This window comes from Ambystoma mexicanum, chromosome 10 (assembly GCF_040938575.1).
Source record: "Ambystoma mexicanum isolate Mex_15411 chromosome 10, UKY_AmexF1_1, whole genome shotgun sequence".
NCBI classification, from domain to species: domain Eukaryota; kingdom Metazoa; phylum Chordata; class Amphibia; order Caudata; family Ambystomatidae; genus Ambystoma; species Ambystoma mexicanum.
The window spans coordinates 731,139,675-731,159,974 of NC_090932.1; the positions used below are offsets into that span (position 1 = coordinate 731,139,675).

The 20,300-nt window shown below is 42.5% G+C and overlaps 1 protein-coding gene across 2 annotated transcripts in view; it reads right to left on the minus strand.

Moving 5' to 3' along the window:
• Positions 1 to 6,558: 6,558 nt before the first annotated feature.
• Positions 6,559 to 20,300, minus strand: part of COMMD2 (COMM domain containing 2) — a 158,754-nt gene continuing 145,012 nt past the window's right edge. For both annotated transcript variants that reach the window (XR_011276073.1, XM_069618371.1), the window contains one exon: positions 6,559 to 8,016. Coding sequence is in view for 1 of the 2 variants with exons in the window: in XM_069618371.1 (XP_069474472.1) it covers positions 7,819 to 8,016 (198 nt within the window). In the remaining variant the exon portion in view is untranslated. The remainder of the gene's footprint in view (positions 8,017 to 20,300) is intronic.

Below are 20,300 nucleotides of genomic sequence, written 5' to 3' on the forward strand. Positions count from 1 at the left end.
AGTGGGACCTAGTTCCGAGGGGGTGGAGGGTGTAACCATAATTAAACTGGGGATGGGATCGAATTTCAATCATGCTATTAGGTAATGGGCGGCAGCCCATCTCAGTGCCCAGTATGCCTTTGGCCACATTCCGGTCTTTGAAGTCAATCCGTAAGCAAGAGTGCTCTAACCCCGATAGCGCAATCTAGTGCAATTTGAAATATCGTTGCGAGTTACAAATTGAAAGCCACGGACTTCACAGAGCCAATGGGTGCACTTATTTACAAGTGCTTCCCTGGGTTCTAGACAATGTGTCAGTTTGGGAGCCGTGTTTAAAAATATTGACCCCCGCTGCGGCCCCCTCTCAACCCATTGGATTTCCTACCATGTCCTAGCTCTGATCTATGTGCCCAGGTACAAGCATTATTCGGTACAGGTTTTAATAATGTGCAACCAACCCCACCAATTGATCTGTCAGCCATGGACTTGGCACTAAATGCACGGACTGCCCACGGAAGAGTGGGCTGATGAGAGAGGCGCACTGCATAGTTCAAATGTCTTGGGGTGGGAGAAGGGGGAACCCAAATGGTTTAAAACCGGATGCCCCTTGTTGGCCAGAGCATTATTGATGTCAATGTTTGGCTGTCAAAATAGGTCTCGGACTTGCCATAATGCTGCAGGTCAAGTTTCCCGGGGCCTCGTGGTTGTGATGGGCCATATTCACTGGTGGCTTTAAAGCCCCCAGAGTGTCTTCCCCTCCAATTGGTGGGCCCCATGAGGCTTCCCCTCTTTCTTGAGCTTAGAGGAGGGCCAGTAGTAACTTGTTCATGTCTGCCAGTTCAGAAAGCATAAGGCTGCCTTTGCAGACGCTAACCATGGCTTCTCCTTTGGGACTTGGCCAGATGTCAGCTGGGTAGGTAGATCAAGTGCGGTAGAAGGGCCGCTAGGGCTGGAGCACAGCTGAATGCTGCACCCAACAATGCTGGCAGTGCCCCTCTTATTTAGGTCCTAAAAGAGAGGCTGTCATTAGCGGCGCACTCGTCTCCAGCACCATCACCGTCACCGTCTATGCTCAGGTTTTCCGTGGGTGCCTTAGGTCTATTGGGGGCCCAGGATGATGCCATTACGGTACGACGTCCTTTCATCGCCTGCTTTTTCATCCCCAGGCTTTTAAACGTGCACATTCCACTGAATGTGCACATCAATTTTTTTTAGGGGGTGGGAAAGGGCAAATAAAGGTTTGGGTGGGTGGGCAAAAAAATGTGTGGGTTGGAGGTTTGGGGGAACACCCCCCAAAAAAAAAATAAACCATGAGAACATTCGATGGAATGTGCACGTTAAAAAGCCTGGGGATGAAAAGGCAGACAATGAAATGACACGGAACAGCCATTACAACACAGTCTAGGTAGGGTCCCTGTGTGTTCATCTTTGCTGCCTCTCATGGTGCCATTCCTGGGAGGCAGCCCCCCACGAGTGATATAATCGCACACCGGTCACATTGATAACAGAGTTCTGGGCTGAGCAGGCCGTTAAAGGAGGCAAGTCATCTTCGCCCTCGCCAGCTCTAGTTAGAGGGCTGGCAGAATTATCGATGTCAGCCATCAAAGACTTGCTGCGGGCCGGGATCTCGAGAGGTGTAGAGCTGGGGAAGTTGCCTTGTCTCCTGCAGCCCCTTTGCATCTCTCCTGATGGAGTCACATATCCCTGAAAGCCATCTCCTCCCTTGTGATCCTCCTTCTTTCTACTAACCCCAGGGTCAGGTAGCGGCTGCCTGGCCCTGGCCTTTGGGAGGAGATCTTAGGCTGGGGGTCAGTGATGGATGCACAGGATTCATCACAGAGGGAATAGTTGTTGCAACCACAGACTGTTAAAACATCACCATGCCTAGTTTATGTGCATACATACAATGTGATCAAATTAGGCGGGTTATAACACATTGGAATGTTATTCAACACGATAGAGCCACTTCTAGATTGTTTATTGCATTGCCAATGTTTGCATCCAGAAATTCTAAAACTAAGTGACATGTTAGTATACACAACTGTCAGCACTGTAACAACTTGATTAGGGGCTCTACCATAAGGCATTCTTAGTGGTAGGGAAGTCAAATTGATGAGTTATATAATACTTGTGACTCTGAATGTGATTTATGCTTTGTGGTGTCCATGTGGCCTATACTATGTTGGGTTAACACCCAGGAGAGCGAAACAGAGGTGGACAAAATCAATCACAGATCCAGACAAAGAATTAAAAGTCTCCAGTGGCAATACATTTTCATGACAAAAGACCCACAGGGGCGTAGCTGAGATTCGTGGTACTGGAACAGGTTTCAGTTCCAAAACGTGGTGGTAACCTTCTTCAAAAGCGAGAAATATATTGGATTGACTGCCCATCATCTTTGAACCCAAGGAGCATGAATGCAGAATTTGACCTCAATTTCTATATATGTCATTAGGCATATAAATGTCAACGGGTGGTTGAAGCATCAAGTTGTTCCTTGTTACGGCCATGTTTTAGACATAAGCAATACGTTTAGGCAGTACAAGCTATTTGAGTGAGGTGCATTACACCTGGCGCCCATCAGTAATAATGCAGAAAAACATACGAATTTACTGCTATTTTTCTCCGTCTTTGATGGAACTTGAGAATTGGTATTCTATTTATTTAATTGTGGATTCCAATGATGACTGACATTTATATAGTACTATCTTGTATTCTCTACAATTGGGACAGTCCTTGGTATTAGGAAGGCAAGGTTTGTTCATTTTCACCTTGATGCCGCTTTTTGCCTGCATAGTTCCTTCAGGACTAATTCCGCATAGTCCCCCATGCGTGAGAAAGAGTACACTATGATGGTGACAATACATGGCTTAGCACTTCGATGACTTGCGTCTTCCTGATATTTTGGAGGGGCGGGCTCACACAGCGTATGTGCACAGCCGTGAGATTGGAATTCAGAAAGCGGTTAGTTTATGTATAGATTTGACCCCACATAGTCAGAAATATACATCAAAAGGAGGTTCACCTAGACATTGTCCCGTTTAACACTTCAAGGCTTAACATTAGTGAACTCCATACATTTTCATAGGAAGTCAATAGCTACAACGAGGATCTGACACATAGGATGGCACCCGCTGTGCCGCCATTCATAGTTGTTTCTTGACTCAACAAAGCGCATTGACGCAGACACTCTTCCTCCCTTTTGAGGCCGGTATGGCCTCCCCTGCGCGTTTGTGCTGTCACACTTGAAGGAACAGATGATATGATATATGTGGCATTTATAACGCGCTTATACACCTTATGCTACGTTATAGGGTAAGTCCTAGACCCTGAGTAACATTTTACAGTCTTTATGACTGTAGAATAATTTTTAATAGTCTCTCTGTGGTCTTTCCGCAGTGCATATAACGAGTGGTTAAAGTGGACGTTTGTCGCAGGCTGTCACACTGCATTTAAACAAGACGTGCTGCTATGCATCAATGTAGTGGGTTTCTTGACATGAATGTATTCATGCGGAATGGTCCTATTACAGGTTATGATACTACAACCCAATTGAAAGTGGGATACTTTGCATAAGGTCACATCCGGCCAAGGCTAATACAGGCATTGATGGATTGAGTTATTGATGGATTAATGGAGACCTGGGACTACACCACATGCCTTTATATAAGTATGGTTACACACGTTTTTTTGGATGTTTCTGACCTCGAGGGGAATTAGATTTCTGAATATTTTACATATTGTTTTGCAGATAGTCTGACAAGGAATAGACCAAAGTGAGAATAGCTGTCTGAAATGCCAGAGGGCATTCCAGTGTTTTGGTGTTGAAGGAAGGTCAGCGTTTTCGCTCAAATTATACTGATCAGTAAAACTTTGGAGTTTTGTGCTTTGATAGTGTCTCATAACTAGTCTGCTCTATTATATTTAACTTTTCTTTGTTTCCAGGAATTGGCACGAATTTACACCCTGAAGATGGGACTTAGTCCTGAAACGCCTAGGGCTTAGAATAGGATCCTTGCATTTCAATAGGTGGTAGGGGGCTTCACTTGCTGTTATTAATCACCATATTGGTTTTTGTAAATTTGCCTTTGTAAATGACTTATGTTCACCAGCATTTTTACTATAATATTGTAATGTTGAATAACAATTCTTCTTTATCTCCTTTATGAAGAGTTATGCATAAAATCTGACATGAAAAATGCTTTTTGTTTAGAGTTCTTTGACGTCATATTTTTGACTTGGTGGAATACAGTGTCAAGTTGAGTTCAGAATGTTTTCATCCAGGCATTTGCGGTCAAATACGTTCTTAAACCGGCCTGGCGAGTACAGATTTACCCTCAGAGGTCATACACATTATTATAAAAATCTCACGATGGAGAACAGAAAATACCAGCTTCTCTCCTTACTCCTATACTATAGCCTGATACAACTATAACTGCCCTTTGTGAACAACTCAGCAGAATCCAAATTCATGTGGGAGTTGAAAGAAAAAGCAAGAGGACAGCAGATGGCCATAATCGAAAATTGCATGCAAGGGTAGTCTAACTACAGTGCATCAGATGGGTGGTGGAAAATATAAACTAAGTGTGAAGTATGTATAGAATGATTTTAAATGGAAACGTGATTGTAAAGGAGGACATTGAATATAATATCTAGGTGGGAAACAGACATCTGGGACAAAAAAAGAAAGCCAACACCAAATTAAGCACTTTGTTGGTGATCGTACACAAATGGGGCCAAGTCAAAATGTAGATCCATGGTCTCCTCAGCAGAAATGGTAACAGGACGGCCTTGTCAAATATCCCTCTGCCTAAATCTGTCTTTCTTTCTCTCTCTCTCAACATTATTACTTAGCCTCCCTAGTGACAGTTCCTGTCCAGCAAGGTCCCAAGACGTCATAATTCAAATGCTTATGATGGGTTACATCCCCCTCTTATATTAGAGGGCTCAATGATGACCTTAACACTTTCTTCTGCTCAAATGAGAATAGATGCAGGATAGCCAGGGTTCCATACCTCACAACTAACCCATGCTCTAATGCCCTATAGCACTCTGTGGGTCTCTAACCAGGAGAGAGGATGAAAGATTCTTTCCTATTCCTCTGAAAGTTGGTAATCCTTTTAACCTATTTTTGGTAACGCCCCAACATACCTGAAGGATAAGGTTAAACTCTATCAACCTAAGAAAAACCTTCGATCAGCTAAAGGCTTCCTATTGGAATCTCATCACCCGAGGCCTTGGACGCTCGTTCCATGTTCAAGGGGCCAAGGCATGGAATGCCTTGCCCCTACAAATACGGAAAATTGAGAATCCTCTCACCTTCCGTAAACCACTGAAAACGATTCTTTTCAATTAGCAAACTATCTAAATTAATCTTCCCCACCAATCTATCTCTCGGCGCCTGGATGCCTACAGCCTTTGGCGCGGTAAAAGCTCAATAACATAACACCTGCTCTGAACTACCACAAAGCTCCTTGGCCCTTAATGGATCCTCCTCCCGTCACATGCACTCCAGAACCTTCCTTTAACTGGCTAGCCCCTTCCTGGGCCTTAACTTCACCAAGCAGCTTATCAATACAATTACTGTCCCTTGGCTAGAAGGCTAGTCGGTTCCTACTTTACCTCTCGTTACATTGAAACAAATCTTCCTCTCTCCCCTTCCCTCACTATAGTAGTCTCCCTCACCACGTTAATATTCTTCACTCCAAAACTTTGTCTAGTGGAAACTTTTCACCAAACCTTTCTTCCCTCCGCCACCCCCTTTTTGCATTCCTGATCATGGTCCTCTGGTGTCTCCTCTAAACATTTTGGCCAGTTCTCCAACACCTCTCCTCCCCTACTACCTTGTGCTGTTCTTCTCAACACCACCTTGTCTCTAACCCGTTGCTCGGTTCTTCACACCACCACCTTGTTTTGTTCTCAATCATTTGACAGAAAATAGTCTCTCCTCCAACTCTTTCACCCCACCTCCTTAAATCACTTCCTCCTTAGCTGTTGCCAATTCTGCCCCCTCCTTCCGTCCTGCCCTCCCCATCTCCTTTCACTATTGTTTGACCACCTCAGAAGATCACAGCCTCCTTCCACTTAAGTCTCACCAGCCCCTCACCCTCCTTCTCCTTCTATGCTTTCAGTGTCTAGTTAGAAAATTCTCTCCCTTAACGGAACAGGCACTTTAACTTCATTGAAGCTTGAGGTCTGTGTACAAATGGATGCAGGCTCGCTCAATTAGCGCTTCTTATTACTCTGCATGGCTTTCCAGAAGGCCACTATTGAAATGCCCTAGTGAACTGACATATTGGCGAGGGTCCAGCTCCCCAGAACTGGCTTGGTGTGACCTAATGGCAATAGCCAGAGGATTTTCTGCATGCCACCCTCCACTACTGCGGTCAGGCAGGTGACTAGGTCACAGTAGAGTGTGGGTTTGCACATACATTCACACACAAAATACACTTGTAACCAACTGCAGCCTAACCCACTCTGACGCAACTGAGGGCTGATATATAAACGTCATACTTGCACTTTGGCTGTTTAAAGAAGAGGGCATCAATGAAAGCTCTCCAGTAAAGTGTAAACAATGGCTTTGAACAAATTATTTTATTGCCTCATTACAGAGTAAAGGTACAGAATACTGTACAATAGTTTGAAAATGGGTATCCCTGACTAATGTATTAAATGAACCCTTAAAAGCATATTTGTAATTCTGCAACTAGACATTTAGAGCACTCTTCCCCCCTCCCCCTGCACCTCAGTTGCCAAACTTCTTTCTAGCCATTAAAGAACCGTACTGCAATTGCCTCATACCTTGTTTGCGCAAAAAAAGCCCTATAACAATCAAAATCAGATAGTATGCGTTGAACACACTCTCTTAAGATGGATTCCATCTGAAGCTCAGCTGGCCAGAGAACCATGCAGGGAACACAGAGCACCACAACTGAGCAGTGTAGCAAAACAGAATCACGTCAGTCTCTCTCATCCATTCCTTCCCACAAACAGCATTACAGACCAGTCATCTGAAGCCACACAACTCATAGTGGAAATACCCCAGCTGTGCTGGCTTTTCTCATTCAGGTACGAAGAACGATCATTTCTGGCTTGTTGATTTTGCTGCCACATTAGGCAGTAATTGCTCCATTATTCAAAGAATCAGATTGATTGGTAGACTTTAGCCTACACTTTTTGTTTTGGATGAGATTTTCTTTTTATCTGTTCTGTATAGAAAATCTATAGACATACTTTTTGAGGCACAATACAATTTTAGTAATACCGGGGGGTTGATTCTTTAGCTCTATTTGTTCCTCTCTAAAGCACCCATTACCACAACATCTTGTGCTACTGCTCCTGTAATTCAAGCAGGTGTTGGCAACACAGCCATTTTAGTCATCCGCATACATTTACCCCAAAGAGTAGGCTTGCTATTCTGAAGACAATTTATATTAGCAGCATCAGCAGAAAAAACAATATGAAGGCGAAGTAACACAATGTGTGAGAAAAATGTCAAATGGTAATGTGTTGCAAAATACTGAAATTGAATTGGTTTACTCTTTAAAGGGCAATTAGTTGACCAAAAAGCCATTAATGAAGCCTTCAACTAAAGGGTCCAGCTAGATATATAATGGTGAAATAATTATTTGTGTTCGACCAGGCGAGATTAGCTTTCTTTTCAGGAGTTCGGACAATCAAACTTGAAACTGCTGAAGTTCAGGACAGGGTAATTGCATCTGTCAAAGTAAAGTTCTCAGATTAAGCAACTTATCCGTCTCCATCTCTCTGCAAAGCCAGTTCTGTTCTGAATATTTTCAGTATGGGAGTGATTTGAAGAATTGTCCATTTTGTAATGTGCTATTTCATATTGCGCACTATTCGCCGACAGTGGTTAGTCTTCATTTCTCCCAGTGCTTGTTCTAGTTGCTGAATTAGGTGGAGCAATGTTGCAGGATCAGTTTGCAAAACCTTAGTGCAAGAATCACCATTCTCCTGAAGGTGCAGCTTTAAAGTTACTGTTGGTTTTATTTGCTGTCTCAGGCTTCTACTGGCAAGCTGCAGGTAAAAGCAGACAATTTGCAGTTGAGCAAAATTATCATTAATGTACAAAAACTTCGCCTTTCACACAACTGTATAATGCAGCACACACATTAGTAAGAAAGTATAGGAGGTGTGAGAAATGCGTCTAAAATGTATTACGGTCCGCTAACTAGCAACTATGGCACAAAGCTTTACGCTAAAGCACTACAAAGAGTTTGCAGATAGTACACCAAATAGAAAACTCTTATACACATAAAATAACTCCTTACACTTGGTTTGAGTAGATGAAAGCAGGGAATAAAGATGCCTGGAAGTGATTTAGCTCATGCTTGTAGCCGGCAATAGTATGGTTAGCTGCTACTTTAGACCTCCTAGGACCACTGGTACCATAAAAATATACAGGGTGCAAAATGTGTACTCGCCACTAGCTAGTGATAACGGACTCTTGGCGAGTAAGAAATGGTGTGCTTTGTGTATGAGAAGCATTAGTGGCAAGTGACTTAGTGGCTGGCTACTAGCTTGAAACCTGACATTTGTACCCCTGAACATACCTATGTGACATTAAATCTGTTTGGAATGGTATATTAAAAAGGAGTGTTAGAACAAGCCTAGCAGGCATGAAAAAGCGGGTACAAAGGGTATACACTGCATCTCATATGAAAGGTAGATTTGCTGTGTGCTACATGTACTAGCTCCATGTTCCCCAAAGGCAGATCCTGCTTACTGGGTGATGCCTAATACAAAGGAGCTGCCTTTAACTCTTGCTCATCAAATCTTTTTTTCTCTCTGTAAAAGGAGATTAACTCAGTAGATCTTACCAAGCAAAAGCAAAACACTGATTGAGGAACACATTCCACGTGAAACGCATTAATCCACCAGGATTTCACTTGAAATCTCCACTTCAGAAATGCTCATCAAGCGACAGCAGAGTCGTTTTATGGTTTCCATGGGGGCATGGACAAAATGGGTAGCCATAGGGTGGACATCCTCAACAAGCTCTAGGGGGCCCACACCAAAAGGCAACATTTTGCCCGGATGGAGACCCTCCGAGGGAAACAAGTGGTAACTCTTCTGTGAGTGTTGCGAGCTTAGTCAGTGAAAGTAGTACAGAATAGCTCAGATTTCCAAGGCAGTGAGCTGCAGCAGTTCAGAGGTGGGGCCCATTCTTGGATGAAGCAATGCCCTGAACTTTCACCAGTGGAGCACTTCTCTGTGGAGACCTACTGTTGGTGCCAGGGGTTTCTCCAGAGTGCTGTCCTGCCAAGGCTGGAGTTAGAGGGAAGTGGTATCCCAACAGTGGTTTGCTGTAACATGAAAAGAGACCAGCTGGGAGAAGCAGAATAGGTGGGGTGTGCAGGCAGTGATCGTCAGCATCTGCTCCATGTGCTTATCTGCCCTGTGTGTTTGAGGCCTGTACTTCCGTTCGAATAGAATGCTGGCAGAAGTTGGCCGCCACGCAACATAGGAGCTTGTAGAGGCAGGAATCTGGCCAGCGGATGCTTTCAGGGATGCTCTCAAAGCCACTCAGTGTACCAGAACCAGTTGTGCATTGACATCCCTTGTTACATAAATAAAAACTGTAAAAAAATGAAAACTCTGCTCAATTTGCTTAAAAAAAATAAAGAATTAAGATTTTGTTTAACCACAAACAGTGGGGTGTCCCCCCCCTTCATTCCCTCTTTCACCCCACCCCTTCTATACACCTTACCCAAAAGGTACAATCTGTAGGTTTGTGGCACAGAAAACGGCACAAATAAAGTGGTAAAACTGCCATTCGGCAAGAGTGCCTAGTACCAACAAACGGTATCACAATATCCCCAACAAAAATATTGCTGTAGATATGGCCGTTTGGTTTGCCACAGGTGATATTTTTGTTGGGGATATTATGTGGGAGCGGGGATTGCGGGGCGTGTCCCCCGCACATTAAAAAATGATGCAGGGGTGTCCCCCGCAGGGTGCATGTGTGAATTTTACCACAAAAATATGGCGATATTTTTGCATTGCAATATTGTTCCGGCGGAATTAACACTTGGAACCCAACAAACATGTGGGCTTGTCCCACTTGTGGGACGAAAAAGCAGCTCAGATGCACAAGGGTCTATTTGTTGAGTTCAAGAGTCCATCCTGTTCCTCCCGTTTGCTCCAGCAGCAGAGGCTCTACAAAATGACAGGGTTGAGGGGGAAGATCCCTTCCTCCTCTACCCCCGAACCCTCCCCCTTGAGACTTGTCTCCACTGGAGAGGTGGGACACGTGACAGCAGGGCCGACAACCATACAGAGGGACACAATGTGGCTCCGCCCCTCTTATGTATGAGCTGTAGGGACAGTTCACAACCTCTTTAGTTTTTATACTCTTAATATATATCCAAACACTGTCATAGCCTCTAAAATAAACAATTTATATCAAGCCAATTTCATCACAGAAGTTCACCATGAACTGCAGAAGACAAAAAAAGAAAATCCAAAACAGACCACCAACAGAGGGAAACCCAAAAACTAATCAAATTTAACCAAACAAATGCTTATACCCCTAAAAGATTCCACACTCGACATCCAAGGGAGAAACATGATGCTGGCAGTCTCAAAGTTTTCATGAAGTCCCACCACCAAGGGTGATCTTGTTCTGCTCGAGGAACTGAAATGGGAAATCTCAACCAATATGAGAAACATATACAAAGCTAATCGATGATTTGGAGGAAAAAAGTTGTCAACCGCCGAAAGCCGGGTGGAATTAATTGAAACTGCACCACAATGATCAAGAGATCTTATTCCAATGGGAGGTCCTGTCGGTCCAAAAAGCCAGAGTATGGTGAAACAGTTTCTGCCGTAACAATATCAGAATCAGGGGCGTGTTTCCTCAAATGTTGTCTGAAAACCTTACACTTATGCTCAAGATCTTTTTAAAGAAATCATCAGAGAAGGTACGATAGGATATTTTATTTCTATCACGCTCATGTTTCAGAGCAAGGCAAGGGAAGGGGAACAAAACAACTATCTTACTAGGCTCAATGACATTGAGAACGCGCAAGTGCACGGGAGAGGGGGAAGGGACAATTGCATGGAAGAGGGGGAGAAATGGAGAGTGTGGAACAACAGAGAACAGATAAATAATAATACAATTAATACAACAATAACGGTAACAAACAATGGTAGTGCAGCCAGCAAGTGGCAAGTGCCGGGTTTAAGGCAGCAGACTGGATAGGTCTGATAAGTGCAGGAAGAAGAAGGGGGGGGGGAACTGGATGGGTACAGATACAGGCCCCAGTGCAAGGGGTGTGCAAGTGACTTCAATCCAGCAATCCACCTAAGTCAATGCCTAGTCTGGGATGCCCAATGGAAGCCCTTATTAATATATTTTTATGTCAAATTCTTTGAATCTGGATGATAAACCCTTGTATAACACCCCTCTCTTTGAATCCCCCTGACCTCACTGAGCCAAGAAGTTGTTTGTTTTGCAAATTAAAAGATTTATTTGAGGAATAAAACAATATATATGTCACACTTTTATGAATAAATTAATATTTGATAGCACACATGAATATAATAGTGGTCAACAATGGGTAATATTACAATAGCACACTCTTTAATCAATGGGGAGTTGGTATAGAAAGGATAAGGTAGCAGAGAATACTTTGTATGGTATCAAGGAAATGCAAGGTGGGAAAGAAAGCAACACAGAAACAAACACAATATGGTTTCAACACGAGATAATATGATCACTTTTTCCCCTGTGACTACTCACCCCCCCCCCCCTTATGCAATATGAAGAGATGGAAAGGAGAGCACACAGGTTTCCAGAATACAATCAAATGCAGTTCAGTTCCCCGCAGCAAGCTTAGAGAAACAGGGATGATTTTAAAAGCACAGGCCAAATGCTTTGAAATGTGGTTGCAATGGATGAGAAAATATGCTAAATGCTTTTTAATTCACTAAAGGAGATTCAGGGTAGGTGATAGTTACTTTAGATTGGTACAGGTCAACACTAGCAATGATTCATGAATGATTATCAGATTGAAAACGAAATTCAGCAGTTGTAAGTAAAAGACAGCAATTTTGACAGGTGGTGAAATGGAGCCAATTTTTCAATTTTTGGCACTTTTTCTGCGTGCGTATATTACAGAAAAACTATAATGTTTTGGGTTTGTTGGAAAGCTGAGGATCATAGCTCTAAAATGACAGTTAAATTTCGCTTCTAGGACGTGCGGTTCAAAAGATACGGATGTTTTTGTGGAGGTAGTTTTTCAAAAATGAAAGATGCCGCTTTTGCAGATTTGAAATCACAGAATGGACACGATTTCTATGCAGTCCTGGACGGTTGAAATGGTTTGAATAAGATTATTTTAATCTGAGAGATTGGTTCTGTACAGTTCTAGGCTGGATACTCACTCCTAGTTTTGGACTGGAAGGGAAATGGGCCTAGTCACCGATCTGGTCAGGTTTGGACTTCACTCGCCACTGGACCGTCTCAGGCCCTCTAGGTTCTGCTCACAGCATGCTCTCTGGTCTGCTATCGGCACTGCACAGCGGTCTGGTCTGGGTCTGACGGGTTCTGGATACGGCTCTGCTGTCTGGGTCTGGTTCTGGCACAGGGTTCAAGCCAGAAGCAAAACAGCTTGCCCAGCTGTTGAATAGTTTAGTTAGGTTGCTGGATTCTGAGGCCTGCTGAGAAGAGTTCAGCTTGTGGATTAGGTCTCTGCTTCTCCAAGGTTCTAGAGTTTGGGTTCTATAGTTTTGGTTCTGGAGTCTGTCTGGAATCAGGAGTCTCAGGAGTCTTTGTCTGGATACTGTCGGGAAGTGTGCTGCGCAGGAATCGATGAGTAGTGGAAAACAGTATCTCTATCTGGGTCTCAGCAGTCCCTTTTTATGCATTTCCAAAGGGGGTGTGGAGGCGGACTGTCTATGCCCAACTCACTAAGGATTTGATAGGTTAAAGGATTTACTGTCCTCTGACTGGAAAAAGGAGTAGTGATTCAGAATGTGTCAGGATTGGTTACCAGACATTTGGTAGAAAAAATTTGGTCGACTGGACAAATGGTCGAACCAATTTGGTCGAAAGCCAAATGGTGTAATGTTTTTTTTTTTATTTTCACCCTCTTGTTTGGGGGGGGTCCCCCCAACCCCCTTTTTTTCTAAAAAACCCTTTTTTCCCTAAACGAAAACCAAAAAAATACATATATATATAAAAAAAATTTGACGATTTGGTTTTCGACCAAATTACGTCGACCATTTGTCTTTCGACCAATTTACAGTCGACCACTTGTCTGAACAGCAGAGTAGCGATGCTATGTTTATGGCTTGCGGAAAGACACTCCCCAGATACACAAGTTGTTGAGAATACATGTACATATCACAGATTAATTAAGATCGGTCACTGTTCAACCATGCTCTTTCAAAGAGTTTAGGTTCAGATATGACAACTAATTCACGATTTTGGTGAATTCCGCAATATTGGTTCGGCACCCAATTTTACACAGACCTACACACCCCTCTCTGAGCATATTAATGGAAGTTCTTAGGTTTCTAGCATAAACACTGCATCCACAACATTAACAATTACGGGGCTTGCCCTCAGAACATCCCATGGCGTCCAAATTAGTCTTGAACTGTGACTGCATTTTTCATTTTAAGACTCTCAAAGTTGTAAATTTCTGTCAGCTTGGAACACTTTGTAAATTGCAATTTTATAAAACATAATATTTGCTCTCAATTGAATTCACCCATTGGTTTATCTCCGCCCCCAGAAGCTTGGCTCTGACTCAGAGGTCACATGTCTTGTTTTTCTGAGAGCAGTGTTGACAGTTACACCCAAAATCAGCATATTCTATTCAATTGAAAAAGTCTATTGTCTTGTTTTTCCTGCCAGCAGAGCATCAGTCCAGGGTGCCACTCTCCATCTGATTAACAGGACCATGCGATTTCCTGCCTTCTGGTGTAGGGCCTGAGAAGAGTAGGTGTGAAGGGTTCTCATAGAAAAGCAAGCCTTTTGAATTCTTAGCTAAATCAGATTGCCTTCTAGTCAATTTCAATAGAGTTCCTTGTGAAAAAATATATATTATAAACTGAAAATAAGAAACATATCTTTAATCAAGACTTTTTCCACATTAAATCAATTGGTGGCACTCTATATGGCATTTTGATAGACTTCTCTGCTTTGGCTTATTTAGCTTCTGTAAGACAGCTATCCTGTCAAGAGTAGGAATCGCCAGCACCTGTCAGTGGCGAGCACCGGTATTGCACCCATTTTTGACAGCTGTCTTTAAATCAAATGTCTTTAACATGGGATTTTGTCCTAATAACATATGATTCTTGCTGAGATTGTACTGATGTGGATTCTTGCAGTAGAGTAATGTAGACTTGCAGTAGAGTAATGTAGAACACCCAACAAGAAGTTGTATCCATTTGGTGGTTTTGTGAGCCATGATTTTAGCAATTTTGACGATCAAGAAAATGAATTCGATTTTAGCAATTTTGACGATCAAGAAAATGAATTCCCAAACAGCTCTGGGTTGCTTTTGGCAATCAGTATTGCTATTTCCAAGAGGTTTCAGACTACTGTGTGGGTATCCCTATGGTGGTTTTAGGCAGTGATCTCCTGTGTTCACTGACATGGCAAAAGTGTGTGGCAGCCTATTTTTCAGATTTTTACTGCGCATTATTGGATGGTTTGGAGCGAGCAGCATGCTTTCCAATGGCCATTCTGATGTTTTCAATGCACAGTACTGTTGCAGGGCTTGGATGAGTGTGTGAAAACATCCCACAGGTGGCCCCGGAGGCAGTGCGGGATGGTGGCAGGGTGAGCAGGTACCTGGGCCCGGAGGACAGAGGGTGGCCAGGTGCATGATGCCGAGAGAGGACAGATCAACAGGGGAGAGGGGGGGGCGAAGGCAGAAGCAAAGAGGAAGGTCGTCAGGTGTTTGCGGAACCGGAGATGGTTCTCAAGTTTCAGAGTGGCAGGGAGGCTATTCCAGAGGGAAGCTCCAGATAAAGACAGAACTATCCCCAGCTCGTTTCTTTGAAAAACAAATGACCCTGAGGGAGTTAGAGGTAGAGGAGCGAAGAGCTCGAGAGGGGAGGTATTTGCGGATAGATAGCTGAAGGTATTTTGGTCCTAGGCCCCAGAAAGCCTTGTGGACAATGCAGAAGTTATGCATTTAATCCTTGCATCCACTGGGAGTCAATGGAGAAATTTCAGAGCTGGAGAGATACAATCCCAGGGCTTGAGGCCAAGGACACGTCTTGCAGTCCTGTTCTGGATTAGTTGCAGAGGGCGGAAAGTGAAGAGGCAGGTAGATTTAGAAAGAGGCTGTTACAATAGTCCAACCTAGAGAGAGCCAGAGCTTGGGAGACAGTGAGCTTCTGGGGGAAGGAGAGGAAAGGCAGAGTACCTCTGAGGAGGAGCATTAGAAGTTTGACTTTTTAGAGACATCAGAGATGTAGGCGCAGAAGGAAAGTGTGGAGTCAAAGATTACCCTAAGGTTCTTAGCCTCGCAGGTGGGGATAGCAGGAGGGCCAAGGGAGGCCAGCCAGAGAGTGAGGGGAAAGGATGGTGGTGGTGTGCCGATGAGGAGGATCTCAGTCTTGCTGGCATTCAGACAAAGATCGTTGGCGGCACACCAATCTTGAATGGCAGTTAGGCAATCAGAGATGAGGGAAGGAGAAGAGGTGGCCGAGGGCAGCCTGAAAATGAGTTCAGTGTCAGCGTAGCATTGGAAATTTGAGCAGAAATCTGCAATGCAGTGGGCGAGAGTTGCCAGGTATTGGTTGAAAAGCCAGGGTGAGAGGTTAGACCCCTGGGGAACACCACAGGTAGAGAGGAAGATAGATGATAGGAAGTACCCAAGTTGGACCTGGTAACCAGGTTGATCTGATTCTTGAGCACATTTGCAGAATGTTCTCAGAATTCCTAAACACCAAAACACAACAGTCAATATTCCTAACAGGATTCCCTTCCATCACTCAAAGGAGTTGTGAGGAGGGACATGGTTGCAGTCGTGAAAAGTCTCTGACCATTGTGTGAGGGGGGGTGTTGTTCCGGCTGTTTTACACATTTAAAGGACAACATTCACCCACCATGAGAATGGAGGGAGAAATTACCCGTGGCCTTTGGCAGACATTGGACAAGGAAGAAGACCACTCATTTGGGAAACAAATAAGATTGACATTGCTCAGAAGCTAGAAAGGAACACTTACAGGGACTGAGGGATGATATATGTTTTTCAAAACTTTGACATCCTGACTCAGGCTCATATTGTATAAAAGATCTGTTCATTGTAGTAGGCCCTCTGACACATCCCTGCTCACCTCTGTGCCTTTAAGGTTTAGTAGTACCATCCCACATTTAAGGAGGCAATTCTAAAAAAAATGTACCGTTTGACTCTCAAAAGTTGACATTGGGGAATTTCTTATTTTATTATTTAATTATTGTTCATATTACACCAGTGAAAAAGAATAAGATAGTTAGCATAGTAACCATACAAAAAAAAATAAACAAATACACTGCAACACCGATACAGAATTAGTGGATCACAGAACATGACAAAAATCCATTGGCTCATTACAAAAATAATCTACATACAATTAAAAGATGTATGGAACAAACCAATAAAACTGAATTCTGACACCATTTCATCCTCCTAAAAGGAGCAATATTGCCATGAAAACAAAGGCAGATAGACAAATGGCTTATACATTGAAAAAGTGCTCCGGTCCCACAACATCAGTTCAGCTCAGTTGGAAGAAACAATATTGCTTCTTCAGGGTGAGCATAGAAAACTAAGTGTCTCAACTAATAATTTTTCCTACCTTTTTGCCAAACCACTTTCCTAAGAGGTGCAAGAGACACGTTTACAAGACAACACTCTTCCGCAAGGTCAACAGGAGAATCATAACGCTATTGTAGCATATGACTAGTGAGGAAATTGGTAGAGTCAGTAACTTTCTAATTAGGGTTCTGAAACCTATGGGTCTCCAGATGCTTAACATAAGAAAAGAAAAAAATATTATATATATAAAATATTATATATATATATATATATATATAATATTTTTTTCTTTTCTTATGTTAAGCATCTGGAGACCCATAGGGTGTATGGTGTATGTTATATATATATAAAACACAGCCACGTTAGTGGCTGTGTAGTTATGGTTAAGTTGCTGTTTCCATAGGAAGAGCACATTTTGGGCAGCTTATAACTTGTACGAAGGCCATGCACCCAAGAACAAAGTTATAAGCACTGGTGTTATAAGCCACTGCACACCCATACATTGAAAGATCTATGGACATACACCTAAGACTGTAGGCCCTGGCCACAACCACATATCACAGCTATAGATACACCCGTAGTATCGAACATCACTCAGGTGGTTGTGGGGAGGGGCTGCAGTCTTGGGTGCATGGCCAATGGCCGAAGGCCATGCACCCAAGAACAAAGTTATAAGCACTGGAGTTATAAGCCACTATGGGTGTTATATACTGCACACCCATACATTCAAATATCTGTGGCCTTACCTACACCCAAGACTCTAGCCTCTGACCACAACTACTGCAGCATATTACAGCTATAGGTACACCTGTAGTATCAAACATCATTCAGATGGTTGTGGGGAGGGCCTAGTGTCTGTATAAACCAAATTTATACGTAGTGAAGTTAGAAGCCACAATGGGTGCGATATGCTGTGGTGGTTCTGGCCAGGACCGAGTGTCTTGGGTGCATGGCCGAAGGCCCTGCACCAAAGACTGAAGTCATAAGGAGTGAGGTTATAAGTCAGCATGGATGTGCTGTGGTGCGGTGGTTGTGTGCACGACCTACTGTCTTAGGTGCATGGCTGCAGACCATGTGCCCAAGAGTAAACTTATGAGTAGTGAAATTATAAGCACCATAGTTCTGATATGCTGCGATGGTTGTGGGTAGGACCTATAGTCTTGGTTGCTTGGCCGCAGGTTGTAGGTGGTAGGTTGTACATCCAAGACGCTAGGCCCTGCCTACAGCCACTGCACCATATTACTGCCATAGATTAGACGTATAGATTAGAATAAGTATGGCATGTGTGAAATTATACTTACTGTTTACTTTGTTGAGAATCCATATATTTCTTACATGACTTTAGTACTTGGCAGACATATCCTTTTTTAATTTCTGTGATAAAAGAAAAGAGCATGTCAGTGTTTGTATTTTATAAAGACTTATTACATTGTATAGTAGACATTTTAGCTTTTTTTTACCCTCATATTTAGTTTACAAACCAGTGTACTGTGCATTTTGCTCAGTTTCTGTGTTTGTTTTTCAAATCCTTGGGTCTGGGGGGAAAAAAAAATCCTTGCTGGATTAAAAAAACCCTTTCTTTGCTATGCTACAAACTATTTCTTTCTTTTCTTTGAGTGTTTACTTGTTGTTTCTGATTAATGCTATGTCTGTTGGCTTGTTGCAGATTTTTAAAAACAGATAGATACCTGTTGGCGTATTCTAACTGTGTATTTTCTGTTACGGATCTGTGGTATTCATTTATCTGTGCAGTTGTTATACACTCTTGGGCAGTTAGATACCTGTTGGCGTATTCTAACTGTTTATAGTCTTTAACTTGAATTTTTGTTCATGTTGAAGTACACATTAGTTATTAAGTTTTGGCTTTAAAATGATAAAATCCGCATTTGTAAGATTAGCTGGCAATCTCTGCTTTAGAATAATGGTGCTATCGTTACATTCAAACCATCCACATTTCTTCTTAATGTATGCAGTGTAGTGACCTGCATTGGTTGTAGCTCCTGCGTTGTAGATTATACCTATTATTGTAAAGGTTTTCTTCCAAAGTGACACTTGACCGTGTGTGAATCCAGTCAGCTTGCAGTTGTTTTTGGTACCATCTGCATTGTAACATAGAAGCATACGTATTATGTAGTTACTATGTGTTTGTATCAGTAAGGTTGAGCGATTATCTGAATTGTGCATAGTACATAATCTGCCATGGTTTGCATTCTGTACAAGTTGCTGAAATGGAATGCATTCACAATTAGGTATGGGTACATACACAAATCGCTCATTTGGGATTTCTTCCTGTATCACATTGTTACAGGGAGTGCATGTATGTTTCCATATGTATGAAATCTGGAAGATTTCATTTATAGGTACAATTTTGTTTGCCAGTACTTGTAGTAAGTACATTAGAAATTCTTGTGGATCTTCTTGTGAGTTTATAGTGAATCTCACCATTCCAGCACAGTAGTCCAATTCGTGTCTTATTCCGTGAACACTGAACTTGTGGTCAGGATTATTTGTTGCGTTTCTATGAAGGACTAAGATTTGCAAACACAATTGGTCTGCACTGTGTACGTAAATATTGTTAACAATTGGTGGCATTTGAAATAGAATGTTCATTGCTACATTTGCATAACAACTTACACCAGATTCATTTGAAAATTTGAATGGACCAGCTAGTGATGTCTCCGAGTGCTTTTTTCAGAGTTTTTGTTCCTTCTTTGAAGAAGTACCCGATTTACTTTCCCTAATAGGTTCTCCTTTGCTTGTGGTAATTGATGAAGTTTTAGCTTCTTTTGTTTTCTTTGCAGGATTTGCCATCAGATTATGTTGCATTTCTGTTTGAATTAGTTTTCTTTTACCACGTTTGACTTTTTCTGGAACAGGATATGATTTCAGATGGGGGGTGTACAGTGAACGCAGTCTATTGTATTCTAAAATGCAAGGAATATCAGCGTTCAGTTTACTTGCATCAAAGTTGATTAGAAATAGACCATCAAGTGTACGTAAGCGTGATAGTGCTACGTAGCTCATGCCTTCTTTAAAGACTGTTTCCTATATCTATCAATGCTTTGTCTAGGGTAAAACCATGGGATTGATGAATGGTGACTGCATATGCAAGAGTTAGAGAAAATTGTTCTCTACGTACATACATGTCTGTGAAGAGAAGGAATCGAGCAGTTGAGCGCCCTATCCTTCTCACTTCTGAAAGTTTGTCAAATCGAATATGGACAAACTGAATGTTGTTGCCACATGGGTATGTTTGAAAGCCCACAACTGTACCCAGTGCCCCATCAACTAGCCCTTGCTCCACGTCAAGGTTACGTTTAAGGATCATTTTAATATTTTTTACAACCCAGCTGTGTTGGAGATTTAATTTTCTAAAGGTATTTAGTCTTGTTGTGGCTTGCTCACACATTGGTAGTGTCATACCATGTACGTCTAGTTTGTCTGTGGCTCAAATTTCGATTATTGGTTGCATTTCTTTTTTTAACATTGTTTCATTGAATTTGAAACAGCTTGCAAGAGTTGGCATTAAGGTCATAC